Here is a 19,073-nt window from a genome sequence, read left to right on the forward strand (position 1 = left end):
CTCGATTTCGATAAAATAGAATGCGCATGCTTAACCGGAAATTTACCTATACGACCTTTGACCGAATCAAGAGGGCTGCGATCACCAGCACGATCACGAACGATTGTGAATATCTGTTTTCAATGCACTTGGATAAATGTAAGGCATTCATTTCACAATATGACGTGCTAAGTTGCACCAAACTTGGTTAAGTATAGTGGTTGATTGTCCAATTTTGTAGAACAATACTCTGTATAAGATTGAAGTGACTCGTTACATTCATTCGAACCATTGTATTGTATTTGTATGGTCATGCAACAGACGTATGCCATTGGTCAGTGGTCCTCAGTGTAAAAATTGCACCTTCACGTACTCACACATACCACTACTTTCGTCGTCTAGTGTAACAGTTTTTAGTGTCCCCCTGATTCTAGTAGTTCCTAGTGTCCCATCCCTTAGTGATTATACAGTACTGTGCACTGTGGGGTGTAGTTAACTTACGTCATTGTAAGCACTGTCTTCTCCAGGTTTCTGAATATTTGTAACTGAACAGTTTTCAAGACCAATTTATATATATATATATATATATATATATATATATATATATATATATATATATATATATATATATATATATATATATATATATATATATATAACTGGAAGTTCAGACAAGAGTAGTTGCAAATTAGAAATCACATTTTGTAACCATATCTATCACTTTTTTTTTAGCATTGTATAAAAAAATCATTGAATGAAAATACATGTATCAAAATCAATAATCTCCTTACAGCTATAAACCTAGAAGTATTATATGAATTGTAGCTTTAGTAAAAGTGTTTGTCTCACCAGATACATGGTGCATATGAAGTATTGCTTGAGTAAAAGTGTTTGTCTCATGATAGAAGCACCAGATATAGTACTCAGTAGTTACATAACTGCATTGCTACTTTTAGTTTTTGACCTTTTAAACCGTTCCAGGGTTTGCACTGAACAATAATTCTACAAGTTCACTTGCATGTACAATCTCAATATAGATGGTGTTATAATATCATAACTAGGCAAAGCCCATAAGCTCATGCAGGGTGGATTCATTTGTGACCGGCTGCCTGGGTCAGGGTTCGTACACTTGATTTTGGTCATTTTCCAGGGGTGTTGACCATCAAAATTTATTTTATTGAATGACATCTAATTCTCTGACATGGACAAGAAGTAAAGAAAGTCAACACTCTATGCAGTTGTTGGTTTCAAAAACCATCATAGCCATTAGATTAATATTGTTCATTTTCAATCAGCCAACTTATCATAGACCCTCAACCAACGTTGGTCTTTGGACAACAAATGTTTTGTTGACTTGTTGCCGAACATCGCGATTTCTCAATTCAACTCGGTCGATGATTTAGGAATGTTACTGTACCAACAAACACAGGAAAGTAGTCATTCTTTTTAGAACATGTAAAAAAATTCAATTATCGACAATATAAATGTCAAAACCGCACTTCCACAACCCGGAAATTCAACTGCGCTATGTCACCAGTGGTCCCTATCACGTACTGTGCGTCAAACTTCCAAATAGTATAACAATTTCTTCTAGGGGTACAGTGATGCCTCGATACTCGTTACAATGTTACGATAATCGTGCCAACAGACCTACAGTTAAAATATTGCAATGCATGGCGATGTTAATTATGTTGCCTTTATGACGAAGCGGTAACGCGTGGAGAATGCACATAGTGTATGGAAGGCGCATGCATAGTAACTACCGCCGCAATGCATCCCTTGGAGAACCACCAATTTTTTTTCACATAGTATATACGACGCGCTTGCATACTAGTCATTGAGCCGCTACACGACAGCTTCACTGTCGCTGCATGAGCTATAAAGCTGCACTCTGGTAGAGGCAAGTTGAGTGGATTCATAGAAATAATGCCTTGCCTGCCAAAAACAGACATTTCCCTATCCCATCAAAAACGGTACTATAGATATAGTGAAAGCTCAACAAAGGTTTGAAATAGGTACAACTCTGACATCCCATTGAAATAGATACAACTCTAACGTCCCATTGAAATAGGTACAACTCTGACATCCCATTGAAATAGGTACAACTCTGACATTCCATTGAAATAGGTACAACTCTAACATCCCATTGAAATGGGTAGAACTCTAACATTCCATTGAAATAGGTACAACTCTAACATTCCATTGAAATAGGTACAACTCTAACATTCCATTTAAATAGGTACAACTCTAACATCCCATTGAAATGGGTAGAACTCTGACATCCCATTGAAATAGGTACAACTCTGACATCCCATTGAAATAGGTACAACTCTAACATTCCATTGAAATAGGTACAACTCTAACATCCCTTTGAAATGGGTAGAACTCTGACATCCCATTGAAATGGGTAGAACTCTGACATCCCATTGAAATAGGTACAACTCTAACATTCCATTGAAATAGGTACAACTCTGACATCCCATTGAAATAGGTACAACTCTAACATCCCATTGACATCCCATACTTTCACTACTTTTGCCAATTTAGGATTAATGTACATGTACTTTTAGAACATTCTGTAGGTCAGGAGGGATCAGAAGTTTATGCTCAAAAACCAAAAAATAACACTACAATTACTTTTGTATTTGTATCACAATAGTGAAATGGAGCACTTAGCAATATACTCCAATGTACACGTAGTCCACTACATATACCATACAGCTCTGAGCACTTAGCAATATACTGCACGTAGTCCACTACATATACCATACAGCTCTGAGCACTTAGTAATATACTACACGTAGTCCACTACATATACCATACAGCTCTTAGCACTTAGCAATATACTACACGTAGTCCACTACATATACCATACAGCTCTGAGCACTTAGCAATATACTGCACGTAGTCCACTACATATAGCATACAGCTCTGAGCACTTAGCAATATACTACACGTAGTCCACTACATATACCATACAGCTCTGAGCACTTAGCAATATACTACACGTAGTCCACTACATATACCATACAGCTCTGAGCACCTAGCAATATACCACACGTAGTCCACTACATATAGCATACAGCTCTGAGCACTTAGCAATATACTACACGTAGTCCACTACATATACCATACAGCTCTGAGCACTTAGCAATATACTACACGTAGTCCACTACATATACCATACAGCTCTGAGCACCTAGCAATATACCACACGTAGTCCACTACATATACCATACAGCTCTGAGCACTTAGCAATATACTACACGTAGTCCACTACATATACCATACAGCTCTGAGCACTTAGCAATATACTACACGTAGTCCACTACATATACCATACAGCTCTGAGCACTTAGCAATATACTACACGTAGTCCACTACATATACCATACAGCTCTGAGCACTTAGCAATATACTACACGTAGTCCACTACATATACCATACAGCTCTGAGCACTTAGCAATATACTGCACGTAGTCCACTACATATACCATACAGCTCTGAGCACTTAGCAATATACTACACGTAGTCCACTACATATACCATACAGCTCTGAGCACTTAGTAATATACTACACGTAGTCCACTACATATACCATACAGCTCTGAGCACTTAGCAATATACTGCACGTAGTCCACTACATATACCATACAGCTCTGAGCACTTAGCAATATACTGCACGTAGTCCACTACATATACCATACAGCTCTGAGCACTTAGCAATATACTACACGTAGTCCACTACATATACCATACAGCTCTGAGCACCTAGCAATATACTACACGTAGTCCACTACATATACCATACAGCTCTGAGCACTTAGTAATATACTACACGTAGTCCACTACATATACCATACAGCTCTGAGCACTTAACAATATACTACACGTAGTCCACTACATATACCATACAGCTCTGAGCAAAGACAGTTGAATGTATAGGTCCCATACACAGAATGATCATCTCCACCATGATATAGTCAAATTGTTTTCTCTATCACAGACAGCGGTACTTTATGCTATTGGAGCTTTGATCATTGATTTCATCACATCCTCACATGACTTACTTTCAAACTAGAGGTTGAGTTTGTAGTAAACTGAACAAAGTAACCATTTATAACTGCCTCTTAATGTGTGATAGATTACTACTGACATACATTGCTCATCCCTTCCTCACCAGGAGATGTAGCTAGATCTTGGATAGATTTGTCTATACCATACGTTAGAAAGAGATTGTAGAGAACGCCGACACATATAGTAACTAGGCTAACCTCTTGGTGCAATAAACTAAAGAGTTAAGGTCTGTTACATAAATGTATGTAAAGGAAGTGATTTGTAACAAACTGGGTAAACACTCAAAATCATATTATTTATATGCATGGTGATATCAGAAGTTTAAATATACTGTCAAATACTTTATTGTCACTGAAAAAAAGAAATAAATTGTCTGTATTGCCTGGGCCTAATTTTCACAGATTTAGGAAGGTATGTTTGGTAACTATTATGAATAAAAAGTAGTTTTAAGGGATTTAATTTAATGGAAAACCACACCAGTGAAATTAAATTCCGATTGAAAATTTAGTATTTTGAAATATTTGGAAGTAACAGATTGATGCCTTGACTAACTTGATGTGATGAATTGATGACTAGTGTTAAGCTGCTAACAAAACCTTTTACACATTTTTGGAGTTTTTTTTGCAATTGAGTTATAAACATGGTCAGTCTGTGTTGTTTCACATTTTGTATTAATTCACAATTAGATGTACATGTATAGTCTAAAGTATTTAATTCAAAATACCAAAATAAATACCTCTTTCTTATCCAAATTTCCAGATCACTAAAACTCCAATAACTACTAGTATATTAAAATAAAAATTTTCTTTTGTCTGCAAGTTTATTTAAAGTCTGTTGTGCTTTAGTTTCTGAGATACATGTATGTATTGGTATTGATATTGGTTTATGGTATATTTTTGGCAATAAGTACAAATTGCAATTTTTTTGATCAGAGACAACGACCTTTACTTATATATATACAACCTTTACTTATATATATATATCCAGATTTGTATTTAGTGATATTTTGAATTTTGTATACTTGTTTAATCAAAGTAAAATAAAATGCATTCATATTTTTTCTTTTAGTTGAGTGGAGTGTAGAGATTAAAGGTTAGAGTTTGCCATAATGGCTTCAAATATCAGAACAAGGCCACACCATAGCTCTAAACAAAAGAGAAGTATTATACAGGAAGATGCCAGGTTTGTATTTTTATTTAACTGGTTTGTAGCTTTATTTAACTGCTTTGATAGTTTTCTTAACACTTGTTCTTTATTAATGTCTTACTTATTTGTAATTTAATGTTTGCTGAACTTTGTTATTCTAGTCCTACATATATGTACTTGACTATCATCACCACCGTACACAGGCCTCAAAACTAATTTTTTAGCACAACTGAACTGAGGTTCAGTAGTGCTATAGGGATCGCCCGGCGTCTGTCTGTCTGTCTGTCTGTGTGTGTGTGTGTGGATGTGTGTGTGTGTGTGTGTAAACAACTTAAAGTCAAAAACCGCTAAACCGATTGCCATGATATTTGGTAGGTCCATTACCTTGGGTGTCTAGTTGGGAAATTGTTCAAATAAAAATGATCGCATCACAGGTGTGTGATTTGGGTCAAAAAATGTGATTTTTGGTCAAAAAACTTAGAAACTACTGGGCAGAGTGGTGCGAAATTTGGTGGGAACATTCTTAAGGGGGTGTAAAGTAAGATTTGTTCATGACATGATGATTCCATCAGTGATATGCAAATTAGGGCTAAAAATGTGTCTTTTTGGTTAAAAATCTATAATTCCAGAAGTATGGAGCAGATTGGGCTGAAATTTAATGGGAATGCATCTAGGGATGTATGGACGAAGAAATATTAAGCATACAATGATTCCATGAGTGATATGCAAATTAGGTGTAAAAATGTTCATTTTTGGTCAAAAACTTATATCTCAAAAAGTACTTGGTCACCGAGTCTGAAACTTGGTGAGATGTTTCTGAAAGTGTTATTCTGCCCATTGGGCAGGTATCCTTGAAAATTACATGCCCAACTGCACTTTATACCTGCCCAATTTTTTTGTACAGTTGGGTATTATAGCATGTCACTGTGACACAGTGGTCATTCACTTCATATCGAGTTTACCATATTGTAAAGTAAGCATGGTCCTACGTACCAAACCTATGATAACCAATGCATGTTTAAAAAATAGACTCCGAGATATAGATTTGGTAATTTCATCTTTAAACAAATGAATATCAGCTTGTTTTTTAGTCCCCGCCGGACGAAGTCCGGGACGGGGACTTATGGATTGGTTTCCGTCTGTCCGTGCGTGCGTCCGTCCGTCCGTCTGTCCGTCTGTCCGTCCCCAGCCATCTCTTGGAGATGCCTGGACCGATTTTTTTCAAACTTGATACAGGGGCAACATACAATAGCATACATATGCACGTCAATTTGTTTCATGATACAATCCAATATGGCCGCCTGGCAGCCATTTTGTTTGCAAATTTTCCCTGTCTAAAGCCATAACTCAGACATGCTTGAACAGATCTCATTCAAAGTTGGTATTAGGACAGTGTTCTATAACATACATGTGTATATTCATTGTTGTCATGATACGATCCAATATGGCCGCCTAGCAGCCATTTTGTTTGTGAATTTTCCATGTCCAAAGCCATAACTCAGACATGCTTGAACAGATCTCATTCAAAGTTGGTATTAGGACAGTGTTTTATGACATACATGTGCATATTCATTGTTGTTGTGATACGATCCAATATGGCCACCTGGCAGCCATTTTGTTTGCGATTTTTCTATGTCCAAAGCCATAACTCAGACATGCTTGAACAGATCTCATTCAAAGTTGGTATTAGGACAGTGTTCTATGACATACATGTGCATATCCATTTGTTGTCATGATACGATCCAATATGGCTGCCTGCCAGCCATTTTGTTTGTGAATTTTCCATGTCCAAAGCCATAACTCAGACATGCTTGAACAGATCTCATTCAAAGTTGGTATTAGGACAGTGTTCTATGACATACATGTGCATATCCATTTTCATCGTGATACGATCCAATATGCCTGCCTGGCAGCCATTTTGTTTGCAAATTTTCCATGTCACAAAATTCACTGGAATTGGTAATGCTATAATAATATAATAGTCAATATAACATTTGTGATCAGTCTATTGACGTATTAGTCAATATAACATTTGTGATCAGTCCATTGACATATTAGTAAATATAACATTTGTGATCAGTCCATTGACGTATTAGTCAATATAACATTTGTGATCAGTCCATTGATGTATTAGTCAATATAACATTTGTGATCAGTCCATTGACGTATTAGTCAATATAACATTTGTGATCAGTCCATTGATGTATTAGTCAATATAACATTTGTGATCAGTCCATTGACGTATTAGTCAATATAACATTCGTGATCAGTCCATTGATGTATTAGTCAACATAACATTTGTGATCAGTCCATTGACGTATTAGTCAATATAACATTTGTGATCAGTCCATTGATGTATTAGTCAATATAACATTTGTGATCAGTCCATTGACGTATTAGTCAATATAACATTCGTGATCAGTCCATTGACGTATTAGTCAATATAACATTCGTGATCAGTCCATTGACGTATTAGTCAATATAACATTTGTGATCAGTCCATTGACGTATTAGTCAATATAACATTTGTGATCAGTCCATTGACGTATTAGTCAATATAACATTTGTGATCAGTCCATTGATGACGTATTAGTCAATATAACATTTGTGATCAGTCCAACCACGATCATTTGCCATTCTGATAGCTTGTCGTTGCAACTGTTTCCCAGTGACGGCGTTGCCATTCTTACGCTGACCATCAATCCTGTCGATGAGTTGACTATCCATCGCACTGTCTGTGACCGGTCTTCCACCACCCCAAGTCGCTTCGCTGACCTCGCCGCTACAGCCAACTGGTCCTTCTTCTTCATCCAGTCCCTAACTTGCTTCTCATTGACCCCAAAGAACGAAGCTGCCTTTCGATTACTGCCGTACTCGACAGCCTTCGAAAGAACCTTCAACTTGAATGATGGATCGTAGGCCATCCTACGGGAACGGGAACGTGGAGCGATGTTTTCCTTCGGCATGTTGATGATAGTAGACGTAGATTCGGACGGTAGTATTACTAGTAACGATTATATAGTTTACGTAGTAAGCAGTTGTATGTTTCACTGTGATCGAACACTGTGGAAATGTAACTTTCTGTCCGATAAATCCAGTATTTAAAGAAAATTTTGAATACATTATCACCATTTATTAATGATTCGTAAATAGTTCTAACAAGTGTGAAGAAGTACGAAGCGGCTTCTTGTACCCGGGATGTGATCGGCAGCCACAAAACTTTATCGGTACGATAGGTGTAAATGTCCCGCTCCCTGCTGAAAGGAAGGGATTGCGACACCCTTCTTGTGCGTGTGAAGAGACGGTACATACACTAAGTAAAGTGATACTTTGTATTCAAATTTTAAACAAAAAGTATTACACTTGAATGCGTCGTTACTATTGTTTTGGTGGAAATGAGGTGAAGCTAGCTGTGAAGTAGGGGTGCGACTTATATTACGTACTTTCTATTATTCACAAAATGTTTGATGGACCCTCAAAGCCAGCGCCTCCAAGTAGGGGTGCAGCTTTTAATATGTTTGCGGCTTATAATATGACTTTAACGGTACATTTACATTGATGTATTGGTTTAAAGGGGGGGGGGGGGATTGACCCGTGCTCTGGGCAACAGACAAAGAACCCTTTTGGGAAGATTTTTGTTTTTAGACAACTTTTATTTAGGTTAGATGTTTTGATTTGTGTATTTGTTTTCAGGTCTCAACGTAGTGTTGATAGCACACCATTTCAATGCTGGACTCCCAAAGCAGGAACAGCATTCAAGTTACTGATCTCAGCACGGTTTTCAGCTGCTTTACTTAGTAATATCTCAGACTGTGATGAAACATACAACTACTGGGAACCTGTAAGTATATCAATACTCTTACCAGAATGTAAGTATATAGACAACTTACTAGAATGTAAGTATATAGACAACTTACTAGAATGTAAGTATATAGACAACTTACTAGAATGTAAGTATATAGACAACTTACTAGAATGTAAGTATATAGACAACTTACTAGAATGTAAGTATATAGACAACTTACTAGAATGTAAGTATATAGACAACTTACTAGAATGTAAGTATATAGACAACTTACTAGAATGTAAGTATATCGACAACTTACTAGAATGTAAGTATATAGACAACTTACTAGAATGTAAGTATATAGACAACTCACTAGAATGTAAGTATATAGACAACTCACTAGAATGTAAGTATATAGACAACTTACTAGAATGTAAGTATATAGACAACTCACTAGAATGTAAGTATATAGACAACTTACTAGAATGTAAGTATATAGACAACTTACTAGAATATAAGTATATAGACAACTTACTAGAATGTAAGTATATAGACAACTTACTAGAATGTAAGTATATAGACAACTCACTAGAATGTAAGTATATAGACAACTCACTAGAATGTAAGTATATAGACAACTTACTAGAATGTAAGTATATAGACAACTCACTAGAATGTAAGTATATAGACAACTTACTAGAATGTAAGTATATAGACAACTTACTAGAATGTAAGTATATAGACAACTTACTAGAATGTAAGTATATAGACAACTTACTAGAATGTAAGTATATAGACAACTTACTAGAATGTAAGTATATCGACAACTTACTAGAATGTAAGTATATAGACAACTTACTAGAATGTAAGTATATAGACAACTCACTAGAATGTAAGTATATAGACAACTTACTAGAATGTAAGTATAGACAACTTACTAGAATGTAAGTATATAGACAACTTACTAGAATGTAAGTATACAGACAACTTACTAGAATGTAAGTATATGGTCACCTCTGACATAGACCAGTCACAACAAGCATTTGTACAAACCACAGTGTCTCCTGTCACAACATATAGATATACAAAAGTGACAACTCAAGTATTATCAATGGACCAGGTGAACTTTGACTTTCAAGGTGTTAACTGTCATGTCATTACTGTTTAACATGTTTTTAATCAGTCCGACATCACTCCAAAACGAGAGTATACAATTTCGAACAACTGCACAGTTACAGTTGTTTACGTTCTAACAAAGTCCAAGATATGTCTCTAGAGCTATGAATCCTTCCTCAAAGCAAGTTCGTGACTTCTGTATCATCTCATTAATATTCATGAGTTTGGAAAACCTCCAACTGTGGAGAGTTTGTAACCTCTGGTTTTGGAGTGTGGAGTGATGTCGGACTGTTAATAAGTTTATAATTTCTTACTATTTCTAATATTTTGTTTACTTTAGATGCATTTTCTACAATATGGTACAGGTTTTCAGACCTGGGAATACTCACCAGTCTATGCTATACGATCCTATACATATGTATTACTACATACCTTGCCTGCTTCTATCCATGCACACTTAACCAATGCTAACAAGGTAAGAGACAATATCTAAAGATTATCCTAATACCCAATGGCATTCATTTCAAATTAAAATGCTCAAAATTTATATTTTTGTATTAACTTGCATAAAATGTATGAGTTCTTTTACATGCATGCACACAACTTGTGTACACTGTACACATCATTTTTTCTTCCGTAAGGAAGGGATGTATTTTGTAGGTGGAAGTCTGTGTGTGTCTGTGTGTCTGTCTGTCTGTGTCATCGTTTTCTCCATAACGGCTTGCTCAAGTCAAACGAAATTTTGGTTTTGGTAAACATCACATGAATATTAATGAGCAATTTACATAATTAAAGGTTTTCGGTAATTAGGCTATATCTCTTTCTATGGTGAGTGCTATGCTACAGTGTTCTATAAACTTATAAAGCTTCACGTTACATGTTGTGGTTGGCCAGGAGATCACTAACAGCCATGGGCAAATAGCAATCAATGAGAAAAAATAACTTATTGCATATGTTCTGTTGTATTCCAACAATTGTCTGTAGGAACGACAGTCTCAAAACTTTGCCCTTCCGGAAGGCATTCAGTTTAAATGTGGTCATTATCTGATATGAGAGACAGACAGACAGACAAAGACAGACAGACAGACAGACAGACAGACAGACAGACAGACAGACAGACAGACAGACAGACAGACAGTAAAAAAGAAAGAAAGAGAGATTGTCTTTTGAAGTATTACAAGTGAGTAATTTAAACATACATTTTTTTTCATATGGTAATGATTACAGATTCTGGTATTCTACTTCATCCGATGTCTGTTGGGTTTTATCTGTGCCCTGTGTGAGCTCTATTTCTATAAGTAAGAATCTAGTTCCTACTCGAAATATTCCATACCTTCTATTGCCTCATTATGACAGGACCCCATGACCTTTGACCTATGACAAGTGAGTGCAAGAGTGGTGTACTCTAGGTTACAGTAATTTGTAGGAGTTTTTGTAATGTTCTCTGTAGCTGTACTGTTATGAGTGAAGCAAGTACCACACTGACACTCAAGAGTCATGGGGCTCTGTTATCATTCTATATGTGTATTCAAAACAGCCAATTTTGTACTTCACATCCACATGTTGATTTTGTCTACTGAGTATTCAGACCCCCAGTCTACCAAATACATGTAGTTTTGGAATTCACCAAATTTCAAATTATGAACTGTTGAAGTTCAACATTGAAAATTACTGATTTACATATCACTGATGAGATCATCATATCATGAAAACAGTGTTATCTACACATCCCTAGAAGTATCCTCACCAAAGTTAAGGTCAGTTTGCCTTGTACAAACCCTAACCCTAACCCTAACTTACATTGGAGTTTAAGAGTTTATGATTTTTTAGACAGAAGTAACATTTGTAGACCTTATTTGAATATTAAGAATGGCGTCACCATGTCAAGACTAATTTTGCAATGCCAATATTCCCAGAAATGTCCCCTCCAACCTTCAGACCATCTGCCCATTAATTTCAGAGTTTTGAGTTTTTATAACCCAACACCACATATCTATTGTGTTATCATTTCGATTTGAACAATTTCCCAACTAGACACCCAAAGGAATATCCCCCACCAAATACCAACTTATATAATACCAATGGAAAGATACACTAGCATACTTACAGAAAAGATATATTGAGTAACCCAGACTTACCTTGTGAGAGGCATAACATTATGTGTCTTACCAACCCAAATTAGTGTATTGTACATAACCTACATAGTACATCATGTGTCTTACCTACCCAAATTAGTGTATTGTACATAACCTACATAGTACATCATGTGTCTTACCTACCCAAATTAGTGTATTGTACATAACCTACATAGTACATCATGTGTCTTACCTACCCAAATTAGTGTATTGTACATAACCTACATAGTACATTATGTGTCTTACCTACCCAAATTAGTGTATTGTACATAACCTACATAGTACATCATGTGTCTTACCAACCCAAATTAGTGTATTGTACATAACCTACACAGTACATCATGTGTCTTACCTACCCAAATTAGTGTATTGTACATAACCTACATAGTACATCATGTGTCTTACCTACCCAAATTAGTGTATTGTACATAACCTACATAGTACATCATGTGTCTTACCAACCCAAATTAGTGTATTGTACATAACCTACATAGTACATCATGTGTCTTACCTACCCAAATTAGTGTATTGTACATAACCTACATAGTACATTATGTGTCTTACCTACCCAAATTAGTGTATTGTACATAACCTACATAGTACATCATGTGTCTTACCAACCCAAATTAGTGTATTGTACATAACCTACACAGTACATCATGTGTCTTACCTACCCAAATTAGTGTATTGTACATAACCTACATAGTACATCATGTGTCTTACCTACCCAAATTAGTGTATTGTACATAACCTACATAGTACATTATGTGTCTTACCTACCCAAATTAGTGTATTGTACATAACCTACGTAGTACATCATGTGTCTTACCTACCCAAATTAGTAAAATTAGTATTCATATTTAGCATGTTTTCATTTGTAGAGGTGTATGTAAAGCATTTGGAGGAAATGTTGGTCGACTAACCCTGGTCTTTCTTGTCTTGAGTACTGGTATGTTTATATCATCTGCAGGTATGTAATTATGTAATGTGTGAATTACTAGTCAGCTTTCTTCATCCAATCAATTATAACACAAAAGTGTAGACTGTAATGTGAGCTTTCACTAAATGGTTTTCATTAGAATGACAAATTCCACTGCATAGTTACAGGTGGCTACTAGGTGGTCTCGTTATCTTCAAACGTTTTGAATTATTTATTTCAAATTTTGTGAAGAAAAATATGGTCAACATTTTTTTTTATTTTTCCACTTACCGGTACTATAGCAGTGTCCCAAGGGCTCTACATAATCTGACCACTATTTCACAATTATTCACTCAGATGACTATTTCACACAATAGGAAAAGAACAATTTTGTGTTCCAAAATATGTATTGAAAATAGCCCTTGACTACATATAGGTGGCAGTATGATCAACTGGTTATTGATATTTACATAGTATCATACCCATATCTCCGTTAATGTAGGGATTCTAGTACTATTAATGTTGAGTGTTTCTGGATGTTTAAGGAATCTACAGTGATTAATTTAATGTCGTTAATGTTACAGCCTTTCTTCCAAGCAGTTTCTCCATGTATATGACATTACTTGCAATGGGTGGTTGGTACCTGGATAACATACCAGTAAGTCACTTACCATGTATATGACATTACTTGCAATGGGTGGTTGGTACCTGGATAACATACCAGTAAGTCACTTACCATGTATATGATATTACTTGCAATGGGTGGTTGGTACCTGGATAACATACCAGTAAGTCACTTACCATGTATATGACATTACTTGCAATGGGTGGTTGGTACCTGGATAACATACCAGTAAGTCACTTACCATGTATATGACATTACTTGCAATGGGTGGTTGGTACCTGGATAACATACCAGTAAGTCACTTACCATGTATATGATATTACTTGCAATGGGTGGTTGGTACCTGGATAACATACCAGTAAGTCACTTACCATGTATATGACATTACTTGCAATGGGTGGTTGGTACCTGGATAACATACCAGTAAGTCACTTACCATGTATATGATATTATTGCAATGGGTGGTTGGTACCTGGATAACATACCAGTAAGTCACTTACCATGTATATGACATTACTTACAATTAGACACCTGGGAATAGAATAGCTAGCAAATCCCTTGGAATAAAAATAGGTAGCTGGCAAATCTTTGGGAATAGGAAAGAGTAGTCGGCAAATCTTTGGGAATAGAGAAGGGTAGCTGTAAAATCTTTGGAAATAGAGAAGGGTAGCTAGCAAATCTTTGGAATAGGAAAGAGTAGCCGGCAAATCTTTGGGAATAGGGAAGGGTAGCTAGCAAATCTTTTGGAATAGGAAAGAGTAGCCGGCAAATCTTTGGGAATAGGGAAGGGTAGCTAGCAAATCTTTTGGAATAGGAAAGAGTAGCCGGCAAATCTTTGGGAATAGAGAAGGATATGTACCAATCTCTGGGAATAGAAAAGGGTAGCTAGAACATCTTTTGGGAATAGAGAAGGATAGCTGGCAAATCTCCTGCAGTAGGAAAGAGTAGCTGGCAAATCTTTGGGAATAGGGTAGCTGGCAAATCTTTGGGAATAGGGTAGCTGGCAAATCTTTGGGAGTAGGGTAGCTGGCAAATCTTTGGGAATAGGGTAGCTGGCAAATCTTTGGGAATAGGGTAGCTGGCAAATCTTTGGGAGTAGGGTAGCTGGCAAATCTTTGGGAGTAGGGTAGCTGGCAAATCTTTGGGAATAGGGTAGCTGGCAAATCTTTGGGAATAGGGTAGCTGGCAAATCTTTGGGAATAGGGTAGCTGGCAAATCTTTGGGAATAGGGTAGCTGGCAAATCTTTGGGAATAGGGTAGCTGGCAAATCTTTGGGAATAGGGTAGCTGGCAAATCTCTAGAAATAAAAAAGGTAGCTGGTAAATCTCTTAGGGAATAGAGAAGGGTAGCAAAGCAATATCCATTCCGACATTGAAGAATTGTCAGCCTGTGTAGTACTTGTCCTATTAGCTATAAACTATCAGATTAACTTGATGTAAAAATGTCTTTATATCTAGGTAGCTGTTGTCAGCATAGCAAGCAGTACCATAATAGGTTGGCCATTTGCTGGTGCTATAGGGTAGGTACATAGCTACAGACTTGTATTGTTATTGACAATGTCAATGCCTTCAATACAGTCAAAGTACATAGTTACAGTAAACCTTCAATAAATATTAATGAGTACACATACATGTAATTTGCATAAATAACATTTTTCTGTGATGAGGCATTATCTTACTTCAAACTGATAATTTTGTGTCTCATAAAATATCTTGTTTTTTGGTATAGCTTTCAGCTGCAGCTAGTGCAACTTTAATAACTAATTTGCATTGTTAAAGATTTTCAGTAAACAGGCAATGCAAGCTTCAAATTTCAGAAAATAGTGTATACACATGTATGTTAATGATAACAATTAAAAAAAAACCACACACACACACACACACATATATATATATATATATATATATATATATATATATATATATATATATATGTATGTATGTATGTATGTATGTATGTATGTATGTATGTATGTATGTATGTATGTATGTATGTATGTATGTATGTATGTATGTATGTATGTATGTATGTATGTATGTATGTATGTATGTATGTATGTATGTATGTATGTATGTATGTATGTATGTATGTATGTATGTATATATATATATATATATATATATATATATATATATATATAGCTTTTAGCTTTAATGACTGATTTCATAATCAGTGATGGTTGATAATTAGATAATATCGTAAGTATGCAAGCCTTGAAGTTAATAAAATTTATTATAACTAAAGCACAAATATTCTACAAGGTTATTGATGAAGCTTGAAATTATATTGACTCATTTGCATAATGAATGATTTCAGTATTTAGGCATTAACACAAACTTCAAATTTCAGATAATGTGATACATACATTGATTATAACAAAGGACATACTTTTTAACAGCAGTGTCTCATTTGCATAATTAATTGTCTTTTTTGTACTATCTTAACAACACAAGGGTAACTTTGTACTTACAAGGATGAAAACATGTGTCCTATTGTCGTATACAAATCTGTTGTAGATGTAGTTTATAGTAGCATCAAAACATCAACATGTTAGTTGTCATAGTAACTAAATCTCTCATCACTTCTCAATGGATCTATCAAATTATAAGCGAACACTTTAAAGCCTTTGAATCTCAGATACTTTGTTCAAAGAGGTGTGATGCAGTTGTAAATACCCATGATGCATTTCATTCACTTGCCAGGATTCCAATTGCAATAGACTTTGTGTTGAGAAGAAAAGAAGTGTTGGAATTCATCAAGTGGTGTGTAATAGCACTAGCTGTAATTCTGGTAGGTTACTCTGTGTGCAATAGCACTAGCTGTAATTCTGGTAGGTTACTCTGTGTGTAATAGCACTAGCTGTAATTCTGGTAGGTTACTCTGTGTGTAATAGCACTAGCTGTAATTCTGGTAGGTTACTCTGTGTGTAATAGCACTAGCTGTAATTCTGGTAGGTTACTCTGCAATAGCACTAGCTGTAATTCTGGTAGGTTACTCTGTGTGTAATAGCACTAGCTGTAATTCTGGTAGGTTACTCTGTGTGTAATAGCACTAGCTGTAATTCTGGTAGGTTACTCTGTGTGTAATAGCACTAGCTGTAATTCTGGTAGGTTATTCTGTGTGTAATAGCACTAGCTGTCATTCTGGTAGGTTACTCTGTGTGTAATAGCACTAGCTGTCATTCTGGTAGGTTACTCTGTGTGTAATAGCACTAGCTGTCATTCTGGTAACCACAGTCTCTCTATGGCTGACGTAAGACAGGTGTGCATATGGTCACAGAACGTGGTTATAAAATAGTAAAAATACACACATGTACAGTATATTTGATATTTGGAATTCATTGGAGTTTAACCATAGATTTGAAATCTTTCTCATATCCAGATTCCAGTTGTTATGGTGGATTCTCATTACTATGGTAAATTGGTTATTACACCATTGAACATTGTCCTGTATAATGTATTCAGTGAACATGGACCAGACCTGTATGGTAAGCACAGGAATTTGTGTGTCTGTGTGTATGTCTATGTGTGCCTGTGCCTGTGTCTGTCCATCCATGTCTGTCTATTTGTCTGTCTGTCTGTCTGTCTGTCTGTCTCTGTGTCTGTCTGTCTGTCTGTCTGTCTGTCTGTCTGTCTGTCTGTCTGTCTGTCTCAGTCAGTCTGTCTGTCTGTTTGTCTGTCTGTTTCTGTACATCCATGTGTGTGTGTATGTGTGTGTATCTACATACAAATGTATTATGTAAATACATGTGTAGTTATGTCTGCATCTGTGTATACAATTTGCATGGACTCTGATGGGTGTATTTATATGTATATGTTATTTGCCAAGTACCGTTCCACATTATCTTCCTGCGAGGGGTCATTTTTCCAATAATAACGGTAAGCCAGAGGTGAGCCGTTATACTGGAAAAATGACCTCGAGTAGCAAGGTGTAGAACAGTATTTGGCAAATAGCATACTTATATGTCACCTGTGACTACAAATTTATTTTTTAAATTGATTGGTATACTGTTGAGTGTAGTATCACAAACGTCTCTGATGATTGCAATGCGGTTGTTTACAACTCAGCCTTATCTTTATCATCCAATCAGTGCGTGTGTTTTTTCAGTAGTATGACGTAATGTTTACTGTTTGCATATCACTCAAATTTTTAACCTTCAGCTGAAAAATGAGTGCGTCCTTGTTTTGCGTACTGTATTCCATTAAATGTACAAAAATGTTTGTGATATGCTTTGATATTCTAGTTAAGCAAAAATTACATCATCTGTGGTGTTTATTTTGATATCCTTCATAAATTTCAAAGACTTGTTACAATGTATACATCAATGATATTTTGTATGGTTGACAAAAAATGTGGTGTTGGAAATGCTGTTTATAGTTAGATTTCTAGTTGTCTGCTAGGTTTGTTGACAAGGGGACGTGCAGTGATCACGTGATACAACAAGCAAAAATATGACTTTGTGAAAAATATGCCTGCATATCTGTATACCTCTCGACCAATCAGAATGCAAGATTGGTGACAGGTGACGTATAAATGTGTATATACATACTCGTACATGTATGTATCAGTGTGTTTTCTTTAAACTGTCAGAATACTTATTAACAAGTATATCTATATTTATTTAGTCTTGATATGAAATAAAGGTTGTATTTGTTCTACCATACATAGGAGTGGAACCATGGAGTTATTATTTCATCAATGGATTTCTGAACTTCAATGTTGCTTTCCTTATGGCCCTCATTTCACTACCTGTAGTGGTGAGTAGTAATAATGTCTGGAGTTTGTCACATTCTTTCCCCTAATACAATCATGATTTCCATTTGTTACTGTACTACTTATGGATAGGATGGACCACTACTACAATGTCCAATTATCAGTAAATATATATGTGTCTGATCAAAAAATAATATTCCAGTCACAACTAGTTCAACTTCAATCAGTTTATAATCTGAATTTTTAAAACTGAAATCAAATTTTAATATATAATAATTTTATGCATTTATCTATGATTTGAGTTAAATTGAATTAAAAGTGTTGACATGTACAATCTAACTACAAATTGAATTAACCCGTAAAGTGTCTACACTGTGATGATAGTAAGGTTCCTGGGGGCCATGTAAGTCATTTCTCGTTGTTGAATTTGTTCATAGATGCTGGTTAATATGATTCTGAGGTATAGATTTGGTGGAGATGAAGTAACCTCTGTCCCTGCATGGTTAGCATTGTCACCTATGTATATCTGGATAGTAATATTCTTCACTAGACCACACAAGGTATGTTATAATCAGA

The 19,073-nt window shown here is 35.7% G+C and overlaps 1 protein-coding gene across 2 annotated transcripts in view; it reads left to right on the top strand.

The window, feature by feature from the left end:
* The first annotated feature begins 67 nt into the window (after positions 1-67).
* Positions 68-19,073, top strand: part of LOC144441960 (alpha-1,2-mannosyltransferase ALG9-like) — a 41,189-nt gene continuing 22,183 nt past the window's right edge. For both annotated transcript variants that reach the window (XM_078131229.1, XM_078131230.1), the window contains exons 1-12: positions 68-138; positions 5,125-5,238; positions 8,896-9,043; positions 10,446-10,580; positions 11,333-11,403; positions 13,122-13,210; positions 13,744-13,817; positions 15,242-15,303; positions 16,487-16,574; positions 17,166-17,271; positions 18,453-18,541; positions 18,935-19,057. In XM_078131229.1, the coding sequence (XP_077987355.1) occupies positions 5,165-5,238; positions 8,896-9,043; positions 10,446-10,580; positions 11,333-11,403; positions 13,122-13,210; positions 13,744-13,817; positions 15,242-15,303; positions 16,487-16,574; positions 17,166-17,271; positions 18,453-18,541; positions 18,935-19,057 (1,059 nt within the window). In that variant the 5' untranslated portion in view covers positions 68-138; positions 5,125-5,164. The remainder of the gene's footprint in view (positions 139-5,124; positions 5,239-8,895; positions 9,044-10,445; positions 10,581-11,332; positions 11,404-13,121; positions 13,211-13,743; positions 13,818-15,241; positions 15,304-16,486; positions 16,575-17,165; positions 17,272-18,452; positions 18,542-18,934; positions 19,058-19,073) is intronic.

Source organism: Glandiceps talaboti, chromosome 11 (genome assembly GCF_964340395.1).
Source record: "Glandiceps talaboti chromosome 11, keGlaTala1.1, whole genome shotgun sequence".
NCBI lineage: Eukaryota > Metazoa > Hemichordata > Enteropneusta > Spengelidae > Glandiceps > Glandiceps talaboti.